This window comes from Lissotriton helveticus, chromosome 4_1 (genome assembly GCF_964261635.1).
Source record: "Lissotriton helveticus chromosome 4_1, aLisHel1.1, whole genome shotgun sequence".
NCBI classification, from domain to species: Eukaryota; Metazoa; Chordata; class Amphibia; order Caudata; family Salamandridae; genus Lissotriton; species Lissotriton helveticus.
Genome location: NC_136063.1, coordinates 105,236,218 through 105,259,828, shown reverse-complemented (window position 1 = coordinate 105,259,828; position 23,611 = coordinate 105,236,218). Strand labels below are relative to the sequence as shown.

The following is a 23,611-nucleotide window of genomic DNA, read 5'->3' as shown; positions in this document are numbered from 1 at the left end:
TCCTGCCCCCCTCTGAAAGAACACAGCGGGTCGACCCCCTACAGTTTTCGGCTGGGTAAAAACATGCAAGAGGTCAAAGTGGTTTTATTAAATGGCAGTAAAGGACAGGGAAAAGGAACATTGTCTGCCTTTACCCAATTCATCTCCTTCATAGACCTGATAAACTGCTGAGTGGCCTGAGGTTTCTGCAGAAACTGTTGCATTCCAAAATGGTGAAATTAATCTGTGAGCCTGCATCTAAATTCTGACTATTTAGTAAGAGTGATCACAAGATACTTCTCTACAATGCACAATAGGTTTCTACACAACATAATTGTTTCATATACTAAATTAAACTCCTAAAGAAAGTACACATCATTTGGTAAAGAGTAGAAAGCACAAGCAGGAAATGCATGCAACACATAATCCATTTATACACTAATGAACGCAGATCATAACATTATGATACAAATGGGAGGTTAGGCCTGACTTTTGCACAAATGGCTTTCATGGTTCCTTCTCCTACACATCTGAGGAATGGGCATGTCTTAAAATCTGGATTTGTGTCCCCAGCTACGAAGATCTATTTGATGACTGTTGAAACAAGGGTCCCTCAGAACAGAAAGGTTATGATGAACTTTACACAAATGTCCTATTCTCGCTTTCAAACTCAAGCAATCACACAAGTAATACAATGGCAAAGCAAAGCTCTCACACCTCGATAGTATTGAGGTAAGGGAGGACTTCTTTCTCAATTTGTACAATCTTGCATCTTCCTTTGAAACTGGGCGGCTCCTCGTCCTCCAAACCCTCTTTCTTTGTGGAGAGATTTGCCGCAGAGGCATCGAATTCAGGCAGAAAGAAGTCTACACAAGACCGCTCACATATTTTGTTGATATTATCCCAAATTCTTTTCAAATCTAAAGGAGGAAATAAAATTGTCACTATGTCAACATTGGTGCTTGGAGGTCATAAAAACACACAATACATATTTTATACTATATAAAAAATGATGACGCTTATAGCACAGGGGTTGGAGTTGTTAACATACTTAACAATACAAAAGGTTATTTTGCTGTTCTAAAATCAGAGGATTGCCCAATTGATTTAAAAATAAAATGTAAGATGTAATATTTATCGCTATAAATTTGAAACCAGTATTTTTGGCTAGTATATCATTTTTGGCAAACAATGTATCTGCATTAATTAAAATCTTAGCTCCCCAGACATATACATCTTAACAGACTATCACTCAAGTGTCGTTATTTCACTCCTGGTTAGACCGAAAATCATAAGGAAAGAAGGGACTCAGGTACAGAACAGAACAACTGTACCTCCCCCAACTAATCAAGGACAAATGTTTACATACAAATGCAAAAACAATAACTGATATACAGAATGTAGAACAATGTCATACATTCACCCCAGTACAGAGATCTGGGGCTAAATCCATCATTTCTTTTGCTCACCATGCCGTTCCAGTTTGGACCCAGCCATATGCAAATCAGTCTTGACCCTCTCTCCAATGGGAACAGTCAAGTCCGAACTGCCATGCCAGGCCCTCCCTTGACTGGAAACAAGCATCCTAGGACCGGTTTTGGGGTTTCACCCCTCTTCAGTCAGGATAGCTTGTTTCTAGTGGCATGGAGAGCATGGGACCCACGTCTGAGCATACCATTCCTACTCGGGGTGACAAATGCAAAAACCATAATTGATGGACGGAATGTAGAACAATGTCATACATGCACCTCAGTACAGAGATCTGGGCCTAAATCCATCATATTTTTGTTTGCCATGCCATTCCAGTTTGAACGCAGTCATATGCGAATCAGCCTTGACCCTGTCCCCAGTGGGAACAGTCCTGCCCAAACTGCCAGGCCAGGTCCTCCCTGGACTGGGAACAAGCAAATCCTAAAAAAATGTAAAATCCAGTACTTGTATAGCATATGAATCTCGGCGCTGGGGGACGTTGGGAAGATTAAGCGAGCTATTGCCCAGAGTCACATGGTACTGGGCAGACCCCTGCCGCCGGAGATCGAACCGTGATCCCCAGCGTCTAGCATCAGTCGCCGTGGCAGCGGCGCCACACCTCTCCCCTCACATACATATCCCCAGATGGCCCCACTGCTTGTGTGAGATTTGTCTGCCAATGAATTTCTGTGCATATCTCAGCTGTTTCAGTTCATCTATATAGAACTCTATTTTTCATCGCTCGAAGGTTGAGGGAGTTTTGTTGTGATACAGGTCTGATATAATTTTCCACCCTCCCAGTCAGAGTTTGTTTCTCTCACTGCAGATGTAAAATCTTCATTGTAGTGAATATGGGTCGAGGAGGGAGGGATGTTAATCCCCTCTTTTCTGGAATCTCATTCCAGACCCTAAGTTTTCTACTGACTGGGGCACTCAGAAACAAGGAAGTGGCGCTGTGAAAATCTGGAGCTTTATTTGTTTTTAAGGTTTTTATTGCAGCATTTACTTCTATTTGTAAAGGAGTTTTAAGTAATTATTTCTGAATTTGGGTGAAGTTGAGGAGTTCAGTGTTTCCCCTATAGCATTGTAGCTCCAATGGTAGGTGGGAGGCAGAGGCATCTATAAATGTGTTAACTTTTTTACAATTCTCAATATTCTTTGACATATCCTTGGAGAAGTGTGGCTCACCGATTAGAGCGGCAGACCCTGAGGCAGAGGTCTGGCCCGGGACCTGGGTTCAATTCCCGACGCGGCAGGGTCTTGGGCTCAATGTCCACGCACTCGATAATTCTCGCCGAGGTGCCTATTCTAATCATGGGTCCCACTCTGCAACTCACGGCAATAGCTTGCTTAATCTCCACAACAGCCCCGAAAGCGCTAGGATGCCTGGCCTCACCTTGGAGGTGCCCAGTAAGGGGGTAACTCACAGGGAAAGCCAGGAAGGGTTCCACAGCGGTATACAGCGCCAAGATACCTTTCAGGTGATGGTGCGCTTTACAAGTATACACACATTTACATTTACTTGTTCCTTCTTATCTCGTAGTATTCTCGTCAGTTGTGTGAACACTTGTTATCCAGCAATTTTGTATTTAGGTGGGTTAATGTTAATTACGATTTATTAGGTTGTAGACTCATAATTGGCCTTTAGCAGCAATGGGCTTATGGTTTCCCCTCTTTCAATTTTTGTATTTTTATTTTGTGCAGGACTTTAATGTTTGTCAATCTTGCAAAGTATTACTGCTTTAAAAGCCTCCCAGGATTTTCCTGGTCTTAGCTCAGACTGAAATGGTCATCTCATTGCTGGCTATTAACCTTCTTAAATGCAATCGGATGCCGTAATAGTGAGGGGTGTACACTCCATGAGTAACTGCAGGGTTTGGTTTCCATATTTATGTCTATGGGCATTGGGAAATGATCAGATACCGCTAGTATGCTAATCTCCACTGTATGTACTTTGGCCATGAGTACACTGCTGACAATAACATAGTCCTGGGGTGAGTGTAAGCAGTGTATGTGGGAGTAGTATGTATATTCTATGTTAAGTTTGTGCCATTTCTCCATGTGTCTCTTAAGCCTATCTGTTTCAATGCTTTCTTTAAAGAAGGCACCAGCCCGCCATACTAAGGTGAGGTCTCCTGTGAGAATGATGTCACCGTTTGTTACCCTTCAGTGTATTTATAAATTTCTTGTACAGCATTGGTGGCATTGACTGTAGCAAGTGTTACTAAAGTGCCACACATTATGCCTATACGGAGTAAGTAGCGACTTTCGATATCAACTTTAGCTTTACTAAGGGTTAGTGGGAGATTGTGTTTTATGAATATCTCCATCCAACTTTGTTTGGTGGTAGCAACGGAATGATATGCTTGGGATACATCTTAAGATTAATTCTATTTTGATCGCCTCTCAAACGGCGGGTTCCCTGGAGGTAAATAAGGTCGACATATTTCATATTGCCCCTCTGCACCAAGTGTCAGGACTTTATCCACATGTATATCGTAGAGTAATGGACTGCTTTTGTGGGTGCATCACGATTGGTGTACTCCGTTGAAGATTGGACTTCATCTTTCTCCTGCCTGTCTCCCTCCCATCACACCCCTGCCTGCTCTCTACTTTCAATGTTATAATTTTTTTTTTTTTAAAGACCTTTATTTAGCAGATCACATAAGACATTCCTCGCCTACAACCCCACTGGGCCGGCCAACAGTAGAATCAGCAATGTAGACACATTTTTAAACACAGCCCAGACCGTCAACCCGGGGGTACGGTGGCGTTGCAAAATGTACAACTGTGAGGTCCCGAAGGATAATGAGGGACAAGGAAGGTCATATTTTCAGTTTAATGCATATCACATGGTCGATGTGTGTAGGTCCCTAGAAAGAAACAAACTAAGAACATCCCCCCCTTTAACTTGGTCGACACGTTACACAACTGTAAGGTTCAGAACAGTTCAGGTGCACATGTATGGTAACTAAATTAGTATATGTGCTAGGAATCAGGTCGCGTCTGGCATGTCCAGTGAGCCAGACCGTGTAGTCAGCGGGGGCTCACAGATGTTCCCCCTATATTCGTTCCACCTGGACCATATTTCCACCCATTTGCGAGGACAGCCTCGTGAGACATACACCGTTTTCTCCTGCAGCATGGACCAGTCCATGTCACATTTCCAGTCTCTCAGTTTCGGCGGATTGGGAGCACCCCACAGTCTGGCAATGTTGCGTTTAGCCATCATCAGCCCAAGCGTGACCCAAAGCCTCCCCTTATGTGACAGGTCCGTTGGTTCAATGTTATAATTTGTTAAACAATCATAGAAAACCTTTATAATTTCATAACCATATTTAATTTCCTGGTTCGGACATCGACAACCTCTCTTGCCCCAAACCAGTGAAGCAGGGAGTTCAACTGGTACTGCCACTGCCGTATTTGAATCATTTTCTGCCTGTTTGACATATTGCCATTGAGCCAGCAAACTTTCCATGCAGTCTTTACAGGGGGGATGAGCACAAGAACAGTACACAAAGTAACCTCCATGCCTCTACAGCCCCTTGCCTACGCCCACAACCCCGTTTGTCAGTCCAAGCTCAGACTGTCTGAATAAGTGAAAGTCTCAAAGGCTTTACCATCCGCAGGCCAGGTCATATGTTTCGTATTGTGGACAGGCTTTAACGTCTGTCAGTCACCTGGGGCCTCGACGGAACTCTTCCATGGTCACAGACGTAGACAGGGATTGGAGTTCACAATCTGGCTCAGTGGGGAAGATTTTGTGAGGGACATTGCAGCATTTGGGGGATCTGCGCCTTGGGGCAGACATCAGCGTCCACTTGTCTGTGGTGTCTGGGCACTCTTTGGATTAATCTATTTAAGCTACAAGTCTATCACAGGACTTATTTTTAGAGGGCATGCAGGAAAGAGATATGAGCTCTCAGGTTTGCATCTCAATATGCCACTCTAAGGCAGGCTGTAGTCTGTCACTGCCAGCCCCTCAGAGAAGAGAGGAGGAGAGGATAGGAGGGTTAGCCCTACATTGGACATGGTCATCCTCCTTCATGCACTAGGCTCACAATGAGTTCCTCTCATCACTAACTGATTGAGAGCAGGCTCTTCCCACAGTCCCCTCACTGCTTTTCCCGCCTCCAAGCACGCTTGATCAGCGTACTAGGCCCCACAGAGCCTCTCACGCTCTTCCGCAAGAGCTGCCCTCTCTTCACATCCAGGCAGCACCGCTCCACTCATCTCCTCCAAGTCAGGGGTGAGCTTGTCTCTCAGTGGACCATCATCTCAAATGCCCCCCCCCCCCACCCCCACAGGAACAATTTAGAAAAGGCTGCAACACCCTGCTTGCGCAGAGGCTCAGTCCTCCCCGGGCATTTCACAGCTCAGAGCCTGTCATGGCATAGTCTTCCGCCCCAGTTGTGGAGGGTCATATGCATCTATAATATGCCACTGGAAAGTATTTAAATGGGCTGGCAGGGTCAAAAGTGGTGGCCGAGCTCATCAGCACCCCCCAACCCCATTTTAGACATGCTCCCAGTAAAGAAATATTACTTACACTCTAAGCATCTGTTTATAGTCTGTAGTGGTGTACATTCACATATGCTACATTCTCCTACCATTTAGTCTTGGGCTCTGACGTTTACAAGTTGTTTTTCTTCAAAGAAAGTCTTGTGATGCACAAGATGTAGTGTGATGCCCCCTAAGTTGGCAAAGCGCAGGGACACAGAAACCATTGTTAGATTGTTTTTCACACAGCTGATGGGTGTAGAATGGAGTGTCCAGTAGAGAAAAGAAATGCGTTACTTACCTGTAACTGCAGTTATCCAGTATTGGTGTCTTTCATAGATTCACATGCCTGAATCATTCCCCGTCGTCGAGACGGGAGTCTCCGGTACATAGAAAAGTAATGTCTTATATACATACATAGAGAATAGTAGGCCTAAAGGCCTCACCTTAGTAACATATCCATGTCCTTTTGTAAAAAGGACCAAACTCTAGAGAAGATCCAATCAGCTATCACCTCCCTCTAGAACCTTCCTGGCAGGAGCCTCAGTTCCTCAGATTTTCGTACGCACTAAGCTAAGTAGGCGTGACACAGAGAGTTAGGCGAGTCCTTCCAGGGGAGGCGGGAGGGTTGCATGTGAATCTATGAAAGACACCAATACTGGATAACTGCAGTTACAGGTAAGTAACGCATTTCTTATCCAGTATTATGGGTGTCTTTCATAGATCCACATGCCTGAATCAGAGTAGCAAGCAATGCAGAGTGCACATTTCTGATGGAACAGCATATACAAGTTCTTAGATAAGACACATCATGCGAGCATGAACCATCATTAGACCTCCACAATAAGTATTACTAAAGAAATGTGCACACCAGAGTAGGATGGAGGGACGGAGGAAGGCTCACCTTACTGAAAAGATGGCGTAACACTGATTGTCTCACTGCTGCATCATTCATCAGCTCCATATCCAGGCAGTAGTGCCTAGTGAAAGTATGCGGCGACTTCCATGTTGCCGCCCTGCAAATGTCAATGACTGGCACCCCTGCAAAGAGAGCTAAAGAAGTGGACATGGCTCTCGTGGAGTGCGCTCTCACTTTGGAATGCAATGGCTGTCCAGCTTGGTCATGAAAGAAAGCAATGGCTGCAGAAATCCATCTGGAGATGCTCTGCTTGGCAAGCGGTAGACATTTTCTAGGTCAGCTGTAAGCTATGAATAGCTGGTTAGATTTCCTGAATGTTTTCGATTTGTCAGTGTAAACTTCAAGCATCGCTTGAGATCCAAAGAAAGCAGCGATCTCTCAGCTGCCGTGCTTGGGTTCGGAAAGAAGGAACGCAGAACCACGGGTTCATTTAGGTGGAAGTCCAACGGGACTTTTGAGATAAACCTAGGATTGGTTCTCAGGATTACACTTTCGTTATTAAACTGTAGAAAAAGATCCTGGATTGAAAACGCCTGTAGCTCACTGACCCCCCCTTGCAGATGTGCGCGTCAGGAGGAGTGCTGATTTCCACGAGGCATACTTTAGGTCAGCTCTGTGTACTGGTTTGAACGGATGTTTCATGAGCTGGTTAAGAACTACATTGAGATGCCAGGCAGGTGGCAACATCCTTACTGGCGGGAAAGATCTGTATAATCGTTTTAGAAAGTGCTTAATCAACCCGCTTGAACAGAGCGATGGAATCGTTGAAGTTCTTTATAACGAGATATTGCTGCTAAGTGTACTTTAATGGAGGAGTGGGCTAGGCCCGACTGTGCCAAATGTAATAGATAAGGTAATATTTGCTCCGGTGATGTGGAGAAAGGCCGAATCCCGTGATCTGCACACCAAACACAAAAGCGCTTCCATTTCAGGGAATACGTCTTGGTCGTGCTATCCGCCCTTGCTCTGGCAAGAATGTCTACAGTCTTGTGGAATATTCAGATTGTGGAACTCTCTGAACTCAGGAGCCAGGCGACTAACCTGAGAGATTTCAGATCCAGATGTTGAACTTTATTGTTGTTCATTGTAAGCAGAGATAGATACTGCCGCAGGTGGACCGGCGGCTCCAGGGATAGACGGTGGAGCTCTGTGAACCAATGTTGCCTCGGCCAAGTTGGGGCTATTAAAATTAGAGTACAAGGCTCCACCTAAATTTTCCTGAGGACTCTGGGAAGCATCGGGAATGGCGGAAAGGCGTACGCAACGAAGTTGCGCCATGCGATGGAAAATGCATTCCCTAGAGACCCTGACTGGGGATGCCAACTTGCGAAGTGTGGGCATTTGGTGTTCATTGTCGTCGCAAATAGATCGATTTGCGGCGTGCCCCATCGGGAGAAGATCTGCTCGATAATTTGTTGATCTAGCTCCCACTCGTGTGACGATGTTTTCTGCCTGCTCAACAAGTCGGAGAGCACATTGTCTGTGCCTGGGACATATTCCGCTCTTAGGGTTATATTGTGGAGTATGAGCCAATTCCAGATTATTTTTTGCAACTCGCGATAGTGTGTCAGCGAGCGCGTCCGTCCCTCTTTGTTGAGGTAGTGCTTAGTCGTGGTGTTGTCTGTCCGGATGAGCACCAGGGAATGTTTTATTCTTGGCAGGAAAGCTTGAAGGGCCAGGAAGACTGCCCGCAGTTCGAGCAGATTGATATGTAGTTTCTTCTCCATAGGAGACCACTACCCGCTTATCTGTAGCTCTTGCAGAAAAGCTCCCCAGCCTTCCAAGGAGGCGCCTGTTGTGACAACATGAGGAGCAGCCGGAAGCAGGAATGACAAGCCTTGAGACAGGTTTTGAGATTACATCCACCATTGCAGGGCTCCGACCATCTGAGGATTCACTTTTATGTGGTCGTCGAATGACCCTGTGCATTGGACCCACTGCTTCAAGAGCGCCTCCTGTAGATTCCTCATTCGTAGTCGACAGTGAGGAATCGGGAGGATACACGCTGACATCCCCAGGAGGGATTTGAAGTGACGGACGGTCAAGACTTTCTTCGAGGCTACTAAAGCAGCTAGTGCAAGGGGCTTGTACATCCTCTCTCTGGATGGGAAAGCTTTTGCTGACCGTTTGTCCAGGGTTGCACCTAGGAAAGTGATGCACTGAGAAGGTTGTAGGACCGATTTTTCCTGATTGAGGGTGAGACCATAGCAATCGAAAAGCCTTAAACAGGCGTTGGAAGACAAGGACGCGTCTTCTAAGGATGGAGTCCTGACCAGCCAGTCATCCAGATACGGAAAGACTTGGTGATGGCACTGTCTGAGATATGCCGCCACCGGGGTACGACATTTCGTGAATATGCGCGGTGCAGACTTGAGCCCGAAGGGCAGAACACAAAACTGCAAGTGTCTGCCCGCTACTGCAAATCGCAAGTACCTTTTTGTGATTCCTGTGAATTGGGATATGGAAGTAAGTGTCCTGTATGTCTAGGGACGCCCTAAAATCCTGCTGTTACAGTAGTTGCAAGACCTCCTGGATCGTTACCATGCGAAACGACTACTTCTTAGGAATTTGTTGAGGGCCCTAAGGTCCAAGATTGGTCTCCACTTCTTGTCTTTTTTCTGGATCAAAAGAAGCAAGAATAAAACCCTTTTCCCTTCTGGGATGGAGGTACTCTCTCTATTGACTCATAGAAGCAGCCATAGATTTTTGTTATTTCCGCTGTCCTGTACCTTGAAAGGACGACCTCCCAAAAGAGGATTGCTTGTTTTGCTGTTGTTGGCGCTGTTGGTATTGCGGTCTACTCTGGCCCGAAGGGCAGGAAGACCTGTATTAATAATTTCCTCTGTAGGAAGACTGTCCTCTTCCTCTATTTCTACAACAGGACTGGTTCTTATACTGAAGAGTGCCCAAAGGTCTCGCAGTGTCTGCTTCATCAATTTTCCGTGCAAAATAGTAACTGGCTAACATATGGCATGCCCAAAATCTTTGTTTGTACCTCAGGACGGAAAGAGGTTGCCTTTAGCCATCCTTGGAGCCGCAAGACTGCTGCTCCAGCCAATTGGCGGAACCCTGTCATAGCGATATCCATCGCGCAGTCTATAGTTTCTGACGTCGATGCTTCATCATCTAGCAGAATCCTCTTTACTTCCTCTTTGGATGAATCCGGCAATTCCGACAGCTATGGGGCTATGTGTGCCCACAATTGCCTATTATAGCGCCCCAAGAGCGCTAGGGTGTTCGCGGCCTTTACCGTCATTGCAGATATTGAGAAAAACCTGTTCCCAATGTTGTCCACTCTTCTTACCTCCTTACCAGGAGGAAGCGACAAAGGGGGCGAAGGATTCCTGGAGGTCTTCTAGGCTGCCTGTGTCACCATGGAGTCCGGCTTAGGATGCCCTGTTAAACACGCGCGTGCTGTATCTGGCGCCCTATACTTCTTATCCAACTGAGGGATCACTGGTGAGACAGAGGAGGGGTTCTGCATGACCTTTACCCCTTCTGACTATAGGTAATCGATAATCGGTATTGACCTTACTGCCTTCTTGAGAGGTTCTGTGAAGTCATACAAGAAGCAGACCGGTTCTTGAGAGACCATTGAGATCTTAAAACGTTGAGCAGCCCTCTCTACCACATTATAAGAGATTCCAAAATTGTCGGAATTTCCCTCGTCGACGGGTCCGTCGACGAGATCGGCGTCATAGACTATGCCGTCGTAGACGAGCAGTCATAGACGAGGCCGTCGTAAGCGACATCATAGACGATCTGTCGTAGATGAGGCCGTCGATGAGGAGCCATCGTAGAGGAGCAATCGTAGATGAGGCCATGGTAGACGAGGCCATGGTAGACGAGGCCATGGTAGACGAGGCCATGGTAGACGAGGCCATCATCGACGCCGTAGACAGGCCGTCGTAGACGAGGCCGTCGATGACGATGCCGTCGTAGATGAGCCATCGAAGATGAGCCCTCGTAGATGAGGCCATCGTAAACGAGGCCATCGTCGACGCCATAGACAGGCCGTCGTAGACGAGCAGTCATAGACGAGGCCGTCGTCGTCGACGCAGTCGTAGACGAGCCATCGTAGACAAGCCATCGTAGACGAGGCCATCATAGACTAGGCCATCGTCGACGCCGTAAACAGGCCGTCATAGACGAGCAGTCATAGACGAGGCCGTCGTCGTCGACGAGCAGTCGTAGACAAGCCGTCGTAGACGAGCCATTGTAGATGAGCCCATCGTAGACGAGGCCGCCGTCAACGCTGTAAACAGGCCATCGTCGACGAGCCGTCGTAGACGAGCCATTGTAGATGAGCCATTGTAAATGAGCCATTGTAAATTAGCCATCGTAGACGAGGCCATCGTAGACGATGCCATTGTAGACGATGCCATTGTAGACAAGGCCATCGTAGATGAGGCCATCGTCGACGAGCCGGCGTAGACGAGCCGTCGTCGACGAGCCGTCGTAGACGAGCCATCGTAGACGAGCCATCGTAGACGAGCCATCGTAGACAAGCCGTCGTGGACGAGGCCATCGTAGACGAGGCCATCGTAGACGAGGCCATCGTAGACGAGGCCATCGTAGACGAGGCCATCGTAGACGAGGCCATCGTAGACGAAGAGGCTGTAATAGGCAATGATGATGGTTTCTTTGTAGACGATCCTGTTGACTATGTTGGCTTCTTAGTCTTTACCTCAGGAGGAATAGAAGACGCCTTCCTGAAGGGTCCTATGACCAGAGGAGGTGATTTTGACGGCTCAGAAGTCGCCTTTTTTACATGATTTTTCTCCAAAAGCAAGTCCTTTATTCTCCTTATCCACAGAGTGAGGAGATTTTTAAGAACTGCGCCCAGAAGACCCATGAGTGGTCTTTTTGAGGGCCTTCTCAGGATGTTCCCCTGAGGAATGAGTCTGAGGAGATTCTCTTCTCTTTTGAGGTCTCCTAGACGTTGAGGATAACGCCTCATCACGGTCACTGGAGAAAATAAAAAACCTCCTTTCTGGTCTTAGTGTTTGACACCATATTAAAAATCACTCTTCACAACCTCTCAAAAACTTACTTGAGAAACTGCGACATACCTTGTAGTCTTTGGCCTGTACCAGACCTTTAAAGAATGTATTTGAAGATAATCCATATCCTTGACAACAAAGTCATTTAATGAGGTGAAAAAACACAGAATCTGAGCAGAGCTCAGAGGAGACTCCCTTAGCACAACGTGCGGTAGAAAATCTGAGGAACTGAGGCTCCTGCCAGGAAGGTTCTAAAGGGAGGAATAGCTGATTGGATCTTCTCTAGAGTTTGGTCCTTTTTACAAAAGGACATGGATATGTTACTAAGGTGAGGCCTTTAGGCCTACTATTCCCTATGTATGTATATAAGACATTACTTTTCTATGTACCGGAGACTCCCGTCTCGACGACGGGGAATGATTCAGGCATGTGGATCTATGAAAGACACCCATAATACTGGATAATATGTTGTACATTTGCATTAGGAGAGGAAGCTATTTAGTAAATAACAAAATCTGTAATCAGACCCACACAATTCCTAGGAAGATGGTGGGCTTATGTGAAACTACAGCACTGCAGGCTACGATCAGATGCTTACAGGGTAACATTTTACGTTAGAAGAGGCGGCTCGCATGTAGATGATTCAGATATCTGCAATAGGGTACTGAGGACTCTCTAGCCATCCTAAGCTCCTCAGGAAACTTGTCTGGCCAAAATGTTCTCACAATAATGTTTAGTGAATGTACATGCGGTTGGCTAGGTAGCTGCTTTGTATATATATATCAGCTAATAGCATTTTACCCAGAAAAGCAATGGTTGCTGTCTTCTAGTGTGTAAAGTGTGACCTGGAGGTAACAGAGAGCTTTATTAGAGGTATGGATGCCTTTAACTATCCATTTGGCGATGCATGTTTTGGATATGAATTGACTGAAGGGTGATGGCTTTCAGCACACTAATAGGTCTGAGAGATGTTATGGCTACAAGAAAAGCTACCTTTCAGGAATGCTACTTGTAGTAAAGGAAGATGCACAGTTCCAACTGTGTAGGTTAGATAATCCTATATTGTAGATCCCTTCTAGGTTAGATGAGTAGGACAAGATAGGAAGTACAGATATAACAACCCCCACCAGGAGCCAGCTGTTAGCAGCTCAGCCTGAGTTGACCAACTGCCACAGTCAGGTAGAGAGAGACACTGTGAGCCAGAGAGGCACCCAGGCATTCTATGTCGTCACAGATGTCATAGTGCAGTCTATCTAGTGGAGAACAGTGGAGAAGTCATTTACTACACTACTGTAGAAGGCAAGAATGCAAATGCTAAAAAGGTGGTCTGATGATTCTACTGAGAACTATGATAAGTTTGCAGATACACATTCTAAGGGGATGACCCTCTTGAGGCCCTCTATGAAGGATGTAAATACTGATATGCAAAAAAGGGAGGAATGTTCCTGTGTTGCATGTGAGCGGCTATGCTGCTAAATGGAGCCGTACTGAAGTGCAGGCAAGTCCTTACTTTTGCAGGGGAAGCAAATAACCGATGATATCCTAGACAACAGGTTTCACGGGATCCAGATGTTTAAGGACGCAATAATGGACAAATCCCTTACACTCTGCTGCGTAGCAGGCTTGTGTGGTAGACCTACGCGACTCCCCCAGGATGAGGCATTGGGGACAGTATTAAAAAAGGCATCCGTTCCAACACTGTGAATACATTCTTTGAGGAAAAAATCATTGAAGATAAGGGGCGAGCAGCCCCAAGGTGGACAGAAGGCCCTAAGGATGGGAAATGGATGCAAAGTCGGTTTCCAAAGGTTGTTGTTGAGGGGAACCCGAAGGACGAAGGCCTTTACCCATTATTCAGAATCAAATTACACAGTCTAGGCTCGAGCAGGAGTGTGGAAAATGCATCGAAACTCAGTAGTACACGTCAGAACCGGAGGGCGGAAAAAACAAAGTTAACTTGGAGTAGGTGTCCATGCGCATTGTGAACTAAAGGAGATGTCACAGTGCATCTTGAAGAAAAAACACCTGCAAAGGGCGAAGCCTGACAGTAGATGGCGGGAGTATGCTGTGCATGTATACAGACAGCAACAAACATTTTTACCAAGGCATTATTTAGTCGGTTCATAAAAAACAGAATCCGGTTGACTCATAATCTGAGCTACCTTATTAATATTCATTATGAATACACTGCAACGGTCAGCAGGCAACCATGTCTTTGATTTCTTTTTAATAAGGTCAACTTATTTAAAATGGAGAAGGGGACCCCCTTCTCTTTTGTGAATTTGTTACCACCTTATCTGAGGCGGCAGTAAAAAACAAGTTACGATTTGCGACTACATTCCAGTCGCAAAACATTAATACACAAGCTACAAAATCAGTATTTGGAAGGGATGCCTGCAACGTGTCCCTTCCACATACTAAATCGGTATCCATTCGGAATCTTATTTTAGGCACCAGAAAAACTTTTTCAACTCCAACACACAGGAGAGCTACTGAAGCAAATTGTGAATCTAGTCTAGCGCCTGGGAATATTCATTAGGTATGGTATCTGCAGGTAGGAGCATCCATCAGACTCGCATGTTAAAACCTCTTCCTAGTTCATGCTTCGTGTGTACTATGGATCTAAAACATAAACCTAGCCAAAAGGCAGCGGAACGCTGTACATGGTCATGTACAGAAAAGAAATCCCAGTCTTGGGAACGTTACAAAAGAGAACTCTATTAGAATCTTCTGTGAGGCTTACCAACGCTTAACTTGCAGACTATCCCAGCAGAAAGAACATGTGAATGCAATCGCTCTAGGAAATGGAACTAGGTATTCATCTGTATTGTTTAATTCCCATGCGGCCTCCTGCAGCTTTACCCGTGTAAGTTTTCTTTTGCTTAAGGACAATGTCTGTAGTGTGGTAACCCAACACAAAGTTACATTCTGTTTAACCTATACTGGTGCCTATAGTCTAGGGTGTTCAACCAACTTCCCTCACTCCACCTGTTCTTAACTGGGTCTGTTTGCGGAGGGGCTTTGGTGACAGTAAGGAAGAGAAGGGTTGGTTCTCCGTCAGCATAGGCTCTAGCTCCCCAAGTTCTATTCAGTCTTTGTTCAACTCTCTCAAATGAGTAATAAACACCGATCATGAAAAACCTCTTCTCTTGCAAACTATGCATGTATAGCACTGCACAATAAGGGGTTTCATTTCAACACATCTTCATGAGGAACAAGAGTTTTATTGACACCTGCAGTGTGACAAGGAGCTACTTACCGAGATGTTTAAAAAAAAAAAAAAATAAGGCACATAGTGTGTATGAAAACATAAAATTACGAATGGAAAGAGTATGATCTTAAAAAGCCTGTGCTCTCCTGGAACAGCACAGGTTAAAAAAAAAATATTCAACCCATGTTTTCAAGTTGAGCTCTTGGTCAATTAAAACTTTATTATTTCAGTCAGAACTAATAAAAGTTCTATCAATGTAGCCTGCAGATAAATATGAGAGATATCTTTTGCAAAAGTGCTTTTGGATCCCGCTCATGGGCAGGACCTACTCAATATTTATGACTATCAATGAATGTTTATGACTGTCAACGATAGACTGTATTTGATTGCAATCCACACAGATCCAGCCAAAAGTATTCCCAAGTAGTCAGGGAAATCGACGATTGGCTAGCGGGTGATTCTTCTCAGCTATACCCAACGTGGTTTGCTAAACACACGGGGCCTTATTCACCAACTGCATTTTGTAGTATTATAGTAGCACTACGAACATACAACAAAATGCTATCCACAAATCTAGGTTTTCCCTCATGTGTGGAGATCTCCCTACAAATGGGACAGGTGTATTGATAACTTTGAAAGGATCTCCACAGGATTTGGAGGCATATCCTGCCAAGCAAAGTGGAACAAAGAACCACAGGTATAATCTAAGAGGGGGTAGGGTGTCTCAGAGATCTGTTTATATGACCTCAATCTTACAGCTCTAATGTGGAAACTAGCTGAAATCGCTGATAGCATGAGCTGAAGCCATTTTCTTTGTGGCAGCCATTTTAATTAGCCTTGTGCTCGCCATGTGCTTCTCCCCCCTTCACTGTTGCCTGCCCTTGTATTCTGCTTGAGTCATCAGTTACAGTTAACTTCTTCAGCACTAAACCAAAGCAATGTATGCTCAGAAAGGCCTGTAGCTGCTAGAATGCATCTGTCTTAGTATAAAACTGTCAGGCTATTCCAACTGATGTAAGGGTTTTTGTTACTCCTCCCACTCTGTTAACTAAGTAGTTTCCAGTTGTCCATATTAGTGTAATAGGTATTCAAATGTATACTTCATGCTTACTCAGCTATACACTGGCCATAAAAGGCCCATGGTTTCAGTACTCCTTAGACTACCTCATACAGTGGCCTGAGGGTACTGTATTGACGTAGTCTCCCTCATGTGAGGTTAATAAATGTATTCTCTTTAATATTACAGCTTCCGTGGCAATCTCTTCTTCGTTGGTTTAGGGACCAGTGCATCAGTAAGGCCCTAAAAAGGCTTTTTGTTCCACACTAACATAGTGCATCTGGTTTATCTACTGCAGTGGTTACAAACCTTTTTTGTAATAAGAGCTACTTATGTTCAATGGGAATCGCTCTCAGTCACTAACATTAGTGTGGTAATAGGGACCACTTCAGACAAGATTACGTAAGAGACTGCAAGATTACCAGATGTGAGTATCTCAGTACATCAAGCAGGGTTGCCAGCAGTAGGTTGAAAAGGGCTTTACAATTTGGCATTCCTCTACACTGTTGAAACAGAACATCCAGAGCTGGCACCACGATTACAGTTTTTGTTATAAGCCTCCCCGACGCCTCATGATTTATCCCGCAAATATCAACTTTCGATATATTTAAAAAAATCCAGCCATATGTCTACAAACATTAGCTAAGCTTATGAGTTCTGAAAATTCACAAATTTTTGTCTGAGATACATGCTTTTCAATTCTGGGATACGTATATTAGTTCAACTAAAATCATGTACTTGAGTAGGGTGGGCTGAACACAGCAGAGCTACTCACAGGTAGGTGGAGAGGTACCGGTACCTCACAAGCTACTCGTTGGAGAAGACTGATCTACAGACGTTTCATAACAGGCATGCAATTTGAAGATTAAAGCAAGTATGCTTTATGCAAATATGACTCATTACCTGGAATTATGTCATCATTTTTTTTTACTGGTTTTAGCACGGAGTTCAGCTGCCTATCCAGTGAGTCAAACAGTTTTTCAATGACATCCTCAAAACTTGCCCGAATGTAATCCTGAAACAAATCAAGAGGCAAAACAAGCTTGAAAGACATTTTTTGTAATTTGTACTCTATCACACACACAAACACACACATTCACCATAGATTGTTTCTTTAGTTGATGCTCTAACGTATTTCTTAAGAGCATGGAAGTAGGTTTTGATATAGTAATTTTCCTTTAATTCCTTTCTTTTTCAGACCCTGTGAGATTTTTTGTATTCCTCCTGGCCCGTGTTTCAACCAGCAGATAGATGGGAGCTAATGTCGGCTCCAGACTACTAGAGGGCAGCAACCACAGCTGGGTTTCACTTAGAACACAATGCCCAAAACCAAAGTGTGAGTCTTTCTTCCAATACCACACAGGCATAACTACTAAATGTGCTTTCTGGTGGACTGTTCCTATATTTATGGAGCAGCCATGCCGTACTCTGGAAATCAGAAGCCAAGTCATCCATAAAGCATCCCCATCCCCACCTGAGATGGACAATTCAGTTTTATATTCAAGTAGCGTGAAGTGAGACTTGTGACAGGGGCAGACAGTGCAAAGATGAAACAAAGGCTGATAACATTCAGTAAGTGGATACTGGCATGAACTTAATTAGAGCTACAATTTGGCATTGTTATTTTGAGAGCACTTACAAACTGTTAAAATGAGATGAGTAAACTTCAAAGTAGATATGGGCACTTCTAATGCTATTTGATTTCTTCACAGTGTTTCGCAATCTGGCAGTGCTCCCAAGAAGAGTTAACAGAGATAATACATTTAGTAATGTGATAATGGTCAACTACCAGATTGGTTACTTTATAATTGTGCTCTCAAATACGCACCGTAGGCAGTCACTAATTAGTACAAGAAGTGGCAACATCACATTGTTAGTTCTGCTGGAGGAGAATGAAATATCTTTGAGTTCAACAAGCCTGGTGTATTGTGTACTGCAATAATTCACCCACAATATCCTGTAAACAAGTGAACTTGCAAACCTCAGACATTAATCTGCCTTTTTGGAGCTACAAAGAATGAAAGGCAGCTATCCTGACATGTACTCTTAATGCAGTTCCAGAATGCATGAGAATCTGGTAGGAACAACTGACAGTTGGTGGTGATTTCACAGCAACACAAGCTCAGAGGTTACTGACAATGGTTACGAGTTAACTATACAACACCCCTGGCTCTTCCCATTCTGAACTAGTCTATTCACATGATTATGACTAAACATGGAGGTCCCCTACAAGAGAAGGAGTAGTTTCTTACCTGTAACTGCAGTACTCTTGCATGGGTATTTCCGTGATAGTCATAAGCAACCGGCCTGCCTCCCCGGTGGCAGACACAGACGTACCCAAGACTCAGCAGGCACTGCTTCTTTACACCTTCAAAAAGAACTGAAAGTAACTGCCTCTGGCTGTGCATCATAGGATACCAGGGGTCTCTGGAGACTCTTAAAGGCACGGTATCAATTTGCAGACACATAATGGCAGCCTATGGGGGCTTCTCTGTCCAATTCTTTTCATCTTTATCATGAAAAAAGGAGTCTTGTGAAGGGGAGTTTTCTATGTGTAAAACTCAGTAAAATTGGTAATTTTAAAAGTTAAACTGGCTATCTTTTTTCACTTCAAAATGAAGTAATGGCCAGTGTAGCCTAGTTGGTTAGGCTGCATTATTGTCTTTGTATCTCTTAAGTGTCTATGTAGGCCTTCCTGAAGAATGGCAGAAGAAGACAACTTAAGAAGATATATCTAATGAAGTGCTTGACTATCACAGAAATCCCTACGAGAGAAAAATCACTTACAGAGACAGTGGCTTTACTAAAAATAGTCATTACCACTCCTATACCAACAGCAGAGTCGGAACAATGTTTTCCAACTTTAACAGAATCAAGACATTGTTGAGGAACACCGTGATTAAGGAAAGACAAAATGCTTTAGCAATTCTCTCTATAGAGTGAGATCTTGTCAAGCGCATCCCAGACTTTAATGTTCAAGTCATTGAGAAGTTTGCAGCTATTAAAGACAGATGTGCTGATTTTATCCACAAGAAGTGAACAGTGTGTTAACCCTAACATTTGTTGAATGTCGGTAGTTTGTGACCTGCTCAGTTGTTCCTCATCTGCTGTACAGATATTGGAGTCATTGAGTGAAATCACTGGTGTATGAACAAGTTACTTAACTTCGGTATTGATATCTGTAAGAAACATAGGTTAGTTATAGATTCCTTACCTTAGAATTAACCCCAGGCGTCAGACAGGATCGGATAGTTTTTCTTCAGCGGTCCCGTGCGCATCGGAAGGTGGCGTAGGTCGACTCAGCGTCCATCGTTGGCACGTGGTCGCCGAGATGACGTAGCGGAAGCTACATAGACGCAGCCCTCGCGCACTGATGTCAGTATTGTACCCGACTTTCAACACCAGAAGCGCAGAGCCATGCAAGACACTGACCACTGGTGCACAAAACAAGGGTCCTGAAAGGATGTCCTTAACAGGGAGGATGGGTGGGGCGGTAAGGAATCTATAACTAACCTATGTTTCTTACAGATATATTGTTACCAAAGGTAAGTAACTTGTTCATCTGAAAGAAACAGTTAGTTATAGATTCCTTACCTTAGAATAGATATCCCAGCAATACCCACCTCGGAGGTGGGTCTGCAAACTAATTTCACACCAGAAAGTCCTGGAGAACAGAACAGCCTAAGAAGCCGTCTCTCCGGATTTGGCTGTGCAGGCAGTAGTGCTTGGTGAAAGTGTGCAGTGATGCTCATGTTGCTGCCTGACAGATGTCATTTAGGGGGACTACCCGTCCCAAAGCAGTAGTAGCTTCTGTTGCCCTGGTGGAATGGGCCTGCAACCCCACTGGAGGCTCCTTCTTTGCCAAAGAATAGCAGGCCTTAATGCACAGAACGACCCACCTGGAGATGGTCAATTTTTGAACGGTCCCACTTTTCTTAGCGCCCACGTAACCGACAAAGAGCTGGTCGTCCGCCTGGAACTGTTTGGTGTGATCCAAATAAAAGGAGAGCGCATGTTTTGGATTCAGACGGTAGACCCTCTCTTGAAGGATGCGGATGAGGAAAGGTGGTGGGCAAAGCGATGGTTTGGCCAATATGAAAAGAAGTGACCACCTTTGGAATAAAGGAAGGCCGAGTTCTGATGACGAGCTTGTCCGGATGAACAGCCTGAAAAGGAGGCTTGGAAGACAGAAAAGGAGGCTTGGAAGAGAGCTTGTAGCTCACTCACCCTGCGTGCAGAGGTGATGGCCACCAGAAAAGCAATTTTCAGAGTGAGGAGTTTGAGAGGACAGTTATGTAGCGGCTCAAAGGGAGCAACCATCAGATAAGTAAGAACCAAGTTCATGTCCCACTGAGGCATTACGAAGGGAAGAGGAGGAAAAAAGATGAGTAATGCCTTTGAGAAATCTCTTTACAACAGGGGACTTGAAAAGAAAAGGCTGATCAGGAAGGCTGAAATGGCCGAGAGGTAGCCCTTAAGAGTTCCCAGAGCAGAGTCAGGCTGGGCCAAAGACAGGAGGAACAAGAGAACCTCAGAAAGAGGGGCAGAAAGGGGATCCACAGCCATTGCTGTGCACAATGCCACAAATGTATTCCATCTGCAGGTGTATACTGTCTTAGTGGAGGGACGCCTGGCTGCCAAGATTACATCACAGAGTTCGAGAGGCAAGTCAAATGACGTCAACTGCCGCAGCTCAATCTCCACGAAAGGAGGTGGAGGCTGGACAGGTTCGGGTGGAGGACCGGCCCCTGCTGCTGCGACAAAAGATCCTCCCGAAGAGGCAGTCGGATCAGGGGTTCGATGGCCATGTTGAGCAACTCTTCGTGCCCAATCCGGAGCCACAAGAATGACTTGGGCCCGGTCGTACTTGATCTTCTTCAGCACTCTGGGCAAAAGTGGTATAGGCGGAAAGGCGCATAGAAGACCGCAACTCCACTTGCGACGAAAAGCGTCGCCTAGCGAGTGCCTCTTTGAAATTACAACGTGCAGAATTTCTGACATTGCACGTTCTCTTCGGTGGCGAATAGATCTAAACAAGGCTCTCCCTACTGTTGAAAGAGACCCTGCCCCACCTCCGAGTGAAGACGCCATTCGTGATCCATCATGCACCTGTGGCTGAGTTTGTCCGCCCTGGCGTTCAGTGAACCTGCCAGGTGCTGAACCACCAAGGATATGCCCTCATGTTCCAGACATGTCCAGAGACGGAGGGCCTCTTGACATAGGGTCCACGACCCCACCCGGCCTTGTTTGTTGCAGTATCACATGGCAGTAGTGTTGTCCGTGAACACCAGCACTACTCTTCCCCGGACAGAGGGAAGTAATGCTTTCAGTGCAAGATGGAATGCCCGAAGCTACAGAAGGTTGATGTGGAGCTCAGAATCGCTGGAGACCAGAGGCCTCTGATCTCCGCCTCTCCCATGTGGCCACCACATCCCAGAAGGCATGCGTCTGTCACCACTGTGTGTTCTGTTGAGTCAATCCTGGTTCTTGAGCCAACACTGCAAGTTCTGTGCTGTGCCCTCCGAGAACTGGACACAATCGGACAGATTCCCCTGATGCTGCGCCCACTGGAACTTCAGGTCCCACTGTCACCTGGCATGATCGACCAACAGGATGCAGGAGGCCATGAGGCCGAGCAGACACAGGGTTATTCTGACCGAAACCCAGGATAGAGGCCGAAAGATTGGAATCATAGCCCGAATATCCCAGACTCGCTGTTTGGGAGGATAAACCCGAAACTGCATTGTGTCCAGAACCTCTCCGATGAAGAGGAGCTTCTGAGAGGGGGTCAGGAGTGATTTCGGCACATTGATGGAGAACCCCAGAGAATGCAGGTGGTTGGCCGTAGTCTGGAAGTGGGAGAAGACTGCCTGGGGCGAGCCCGCCTTCAACAACCAGTCGTCGAGATAGGGGAAGACTGGAACCCCATATCTGCGCAGATGAGCGGAGACCACTGCCAATATTTTTGTGAACACCGAGGGGCGCTGGAAAGGCCAAAGCGGATGAAGGTAAACAACGTGCTCATGGCCTACCATGAATCGCAGGTAATGCCGGTGGGCCAGCAGGACGGGCATGTGAAAATAAGCATCCTGCAAGTCCAACAACAGCATCCAGTCTCCTAGGTCGAGGGCAGACAAGTCCTGAGCCAGGGTCAACATTTTGAACTTCTCCTTTCAGAGGAAGCGGTTGACGTCCCTGAGATCCAAGATAGGACGCAGGCCCTAGTCCTACTTGGGCACCAGAAAGTAGTGGGAATAGCAACCACAACCTACTTCTGGGCAGGAACGCGCTTGATGGCTCCCTTGGCCAAGAGAGCCGTAACTTTCTGTTGGAGAAGGGCCAGGTGATGCCCCGACATGCGATGGTACTGGGGTGGCATGGCTGGAGGGATAGTCTTGAAGGTGAGGGAGTAGCCCCTTCGGACTATCTGCAAAACCCACCTGTTCAACGTGATGGTGCACCTGGGGAGGAGGTGATGGCGGATCCTGCCGACCACTGGCGTTTGATGGGTCTGAACGGTCAGACTAGGAGGGTTTGGAGATTACTGCAGAGGGGGCGGTGGTGAACAGGCCCGCCCGCTGGCCCCCAGAACCACATCGGTGGTTCCAACGTCCCCAGCCGCACTGAGGTTGAACAGCTTGTTCTGGCCTGTGGCTCTGAAAGGAACGTGTTGTGGCACCCCTTCCGTGGTCACAAAAGGCAGACCGTGCAGGGTGCGCGGTGGATAGGCCCAATGATTTGGCTGTAGCCGGAGAGTCCTTGAAGCGCTCTAGCACACTGCCTGCCTTGTAGCCGAACAGGCAACAGCCTTCAAAGGGGCATGTCCTTCAAAGTGTTCTGGACATCCCCAGAAAAACCAGTCGTTCTCAACCAGAAGCGCCACAGACACTAAAATGGTTCTACCCAGTGGGTAAGCAGTGTCCAGTGGATGGCAAACTTTGCTGCGTCTCTCCCCACGCAACAGCACGGGAGAGTATGGTCTAGGCCTCCTCCGGACACTGAGGCAGAACTTGTGCCACTGTATAACACACAGAGTGGGAATAACGCCTCAACACACATGCTGTGTTCACTGAACGCAGCCCTATGCTGGAGGTAGAAAACAACTACTTCCCAAGCTGTTCCAGCTTCTCGGAATCCCTGTCTGGTGGTGTGTTAGGGAATGCACTTTTGGATGTTGAAGCTTGGACCACCAAGCTCTCGGGGGAGGGGTGTTGGGAGAGGAAAAGTGGGGTCGCCCGGAGCCGGGCAGTGAAATCGGGCATCCATCCTATCCACAGGAGCCGCTGTGTTGGGCCTGGACCAGGTGCCCAAAAGGATGTCCAAGAGGGCTTCATTACACGGCAGTAGGGGCTCCGAAGAAATCGCCGACGGCTGAAGCACCTCTGTCAGGAGGCTAGTCCTGACTGCCACAGTAGGTAGCTCGAGGTTTAGGGCCTCGGCTGCCCTATGCAACACCACTGCGCAAGACGCTC

At 46.2% G+C, this 23,611-nt stretch overlaps 1 protein-coding gene across 4 annotated transcripts in view; it reads right to left on the bottom strand.

Moving 5' to 3' along the window:
- The window catches only part of NUGGC (nuclear GTPase, germinal center associated), a 1,180,213-nt gene that overhangs the window by 237,171 nt on the left and 919,431 nt on the right, over window positions 1-23,611 (bottom strand). For all 4 annotated transcript variants that reach the window (XM_078686520.1, XM_078686521.1, XM_078686519.1 and 1 more), the window contains exons 22-23: window positions 17,043-17,154; window positions 697-899 (exon numbers count right to left, since the gene is read on the bottom strand). In XM_078686520.1, coding sequence (XP_078542646.1) covers window positions 697-899; window positions 17,043-17,154 — 315 coding nt within the window. The remainder of the gene's footprint in view (window positions 1-696; window positions 900-17,042; window positions 17,155-23,611) is intronic.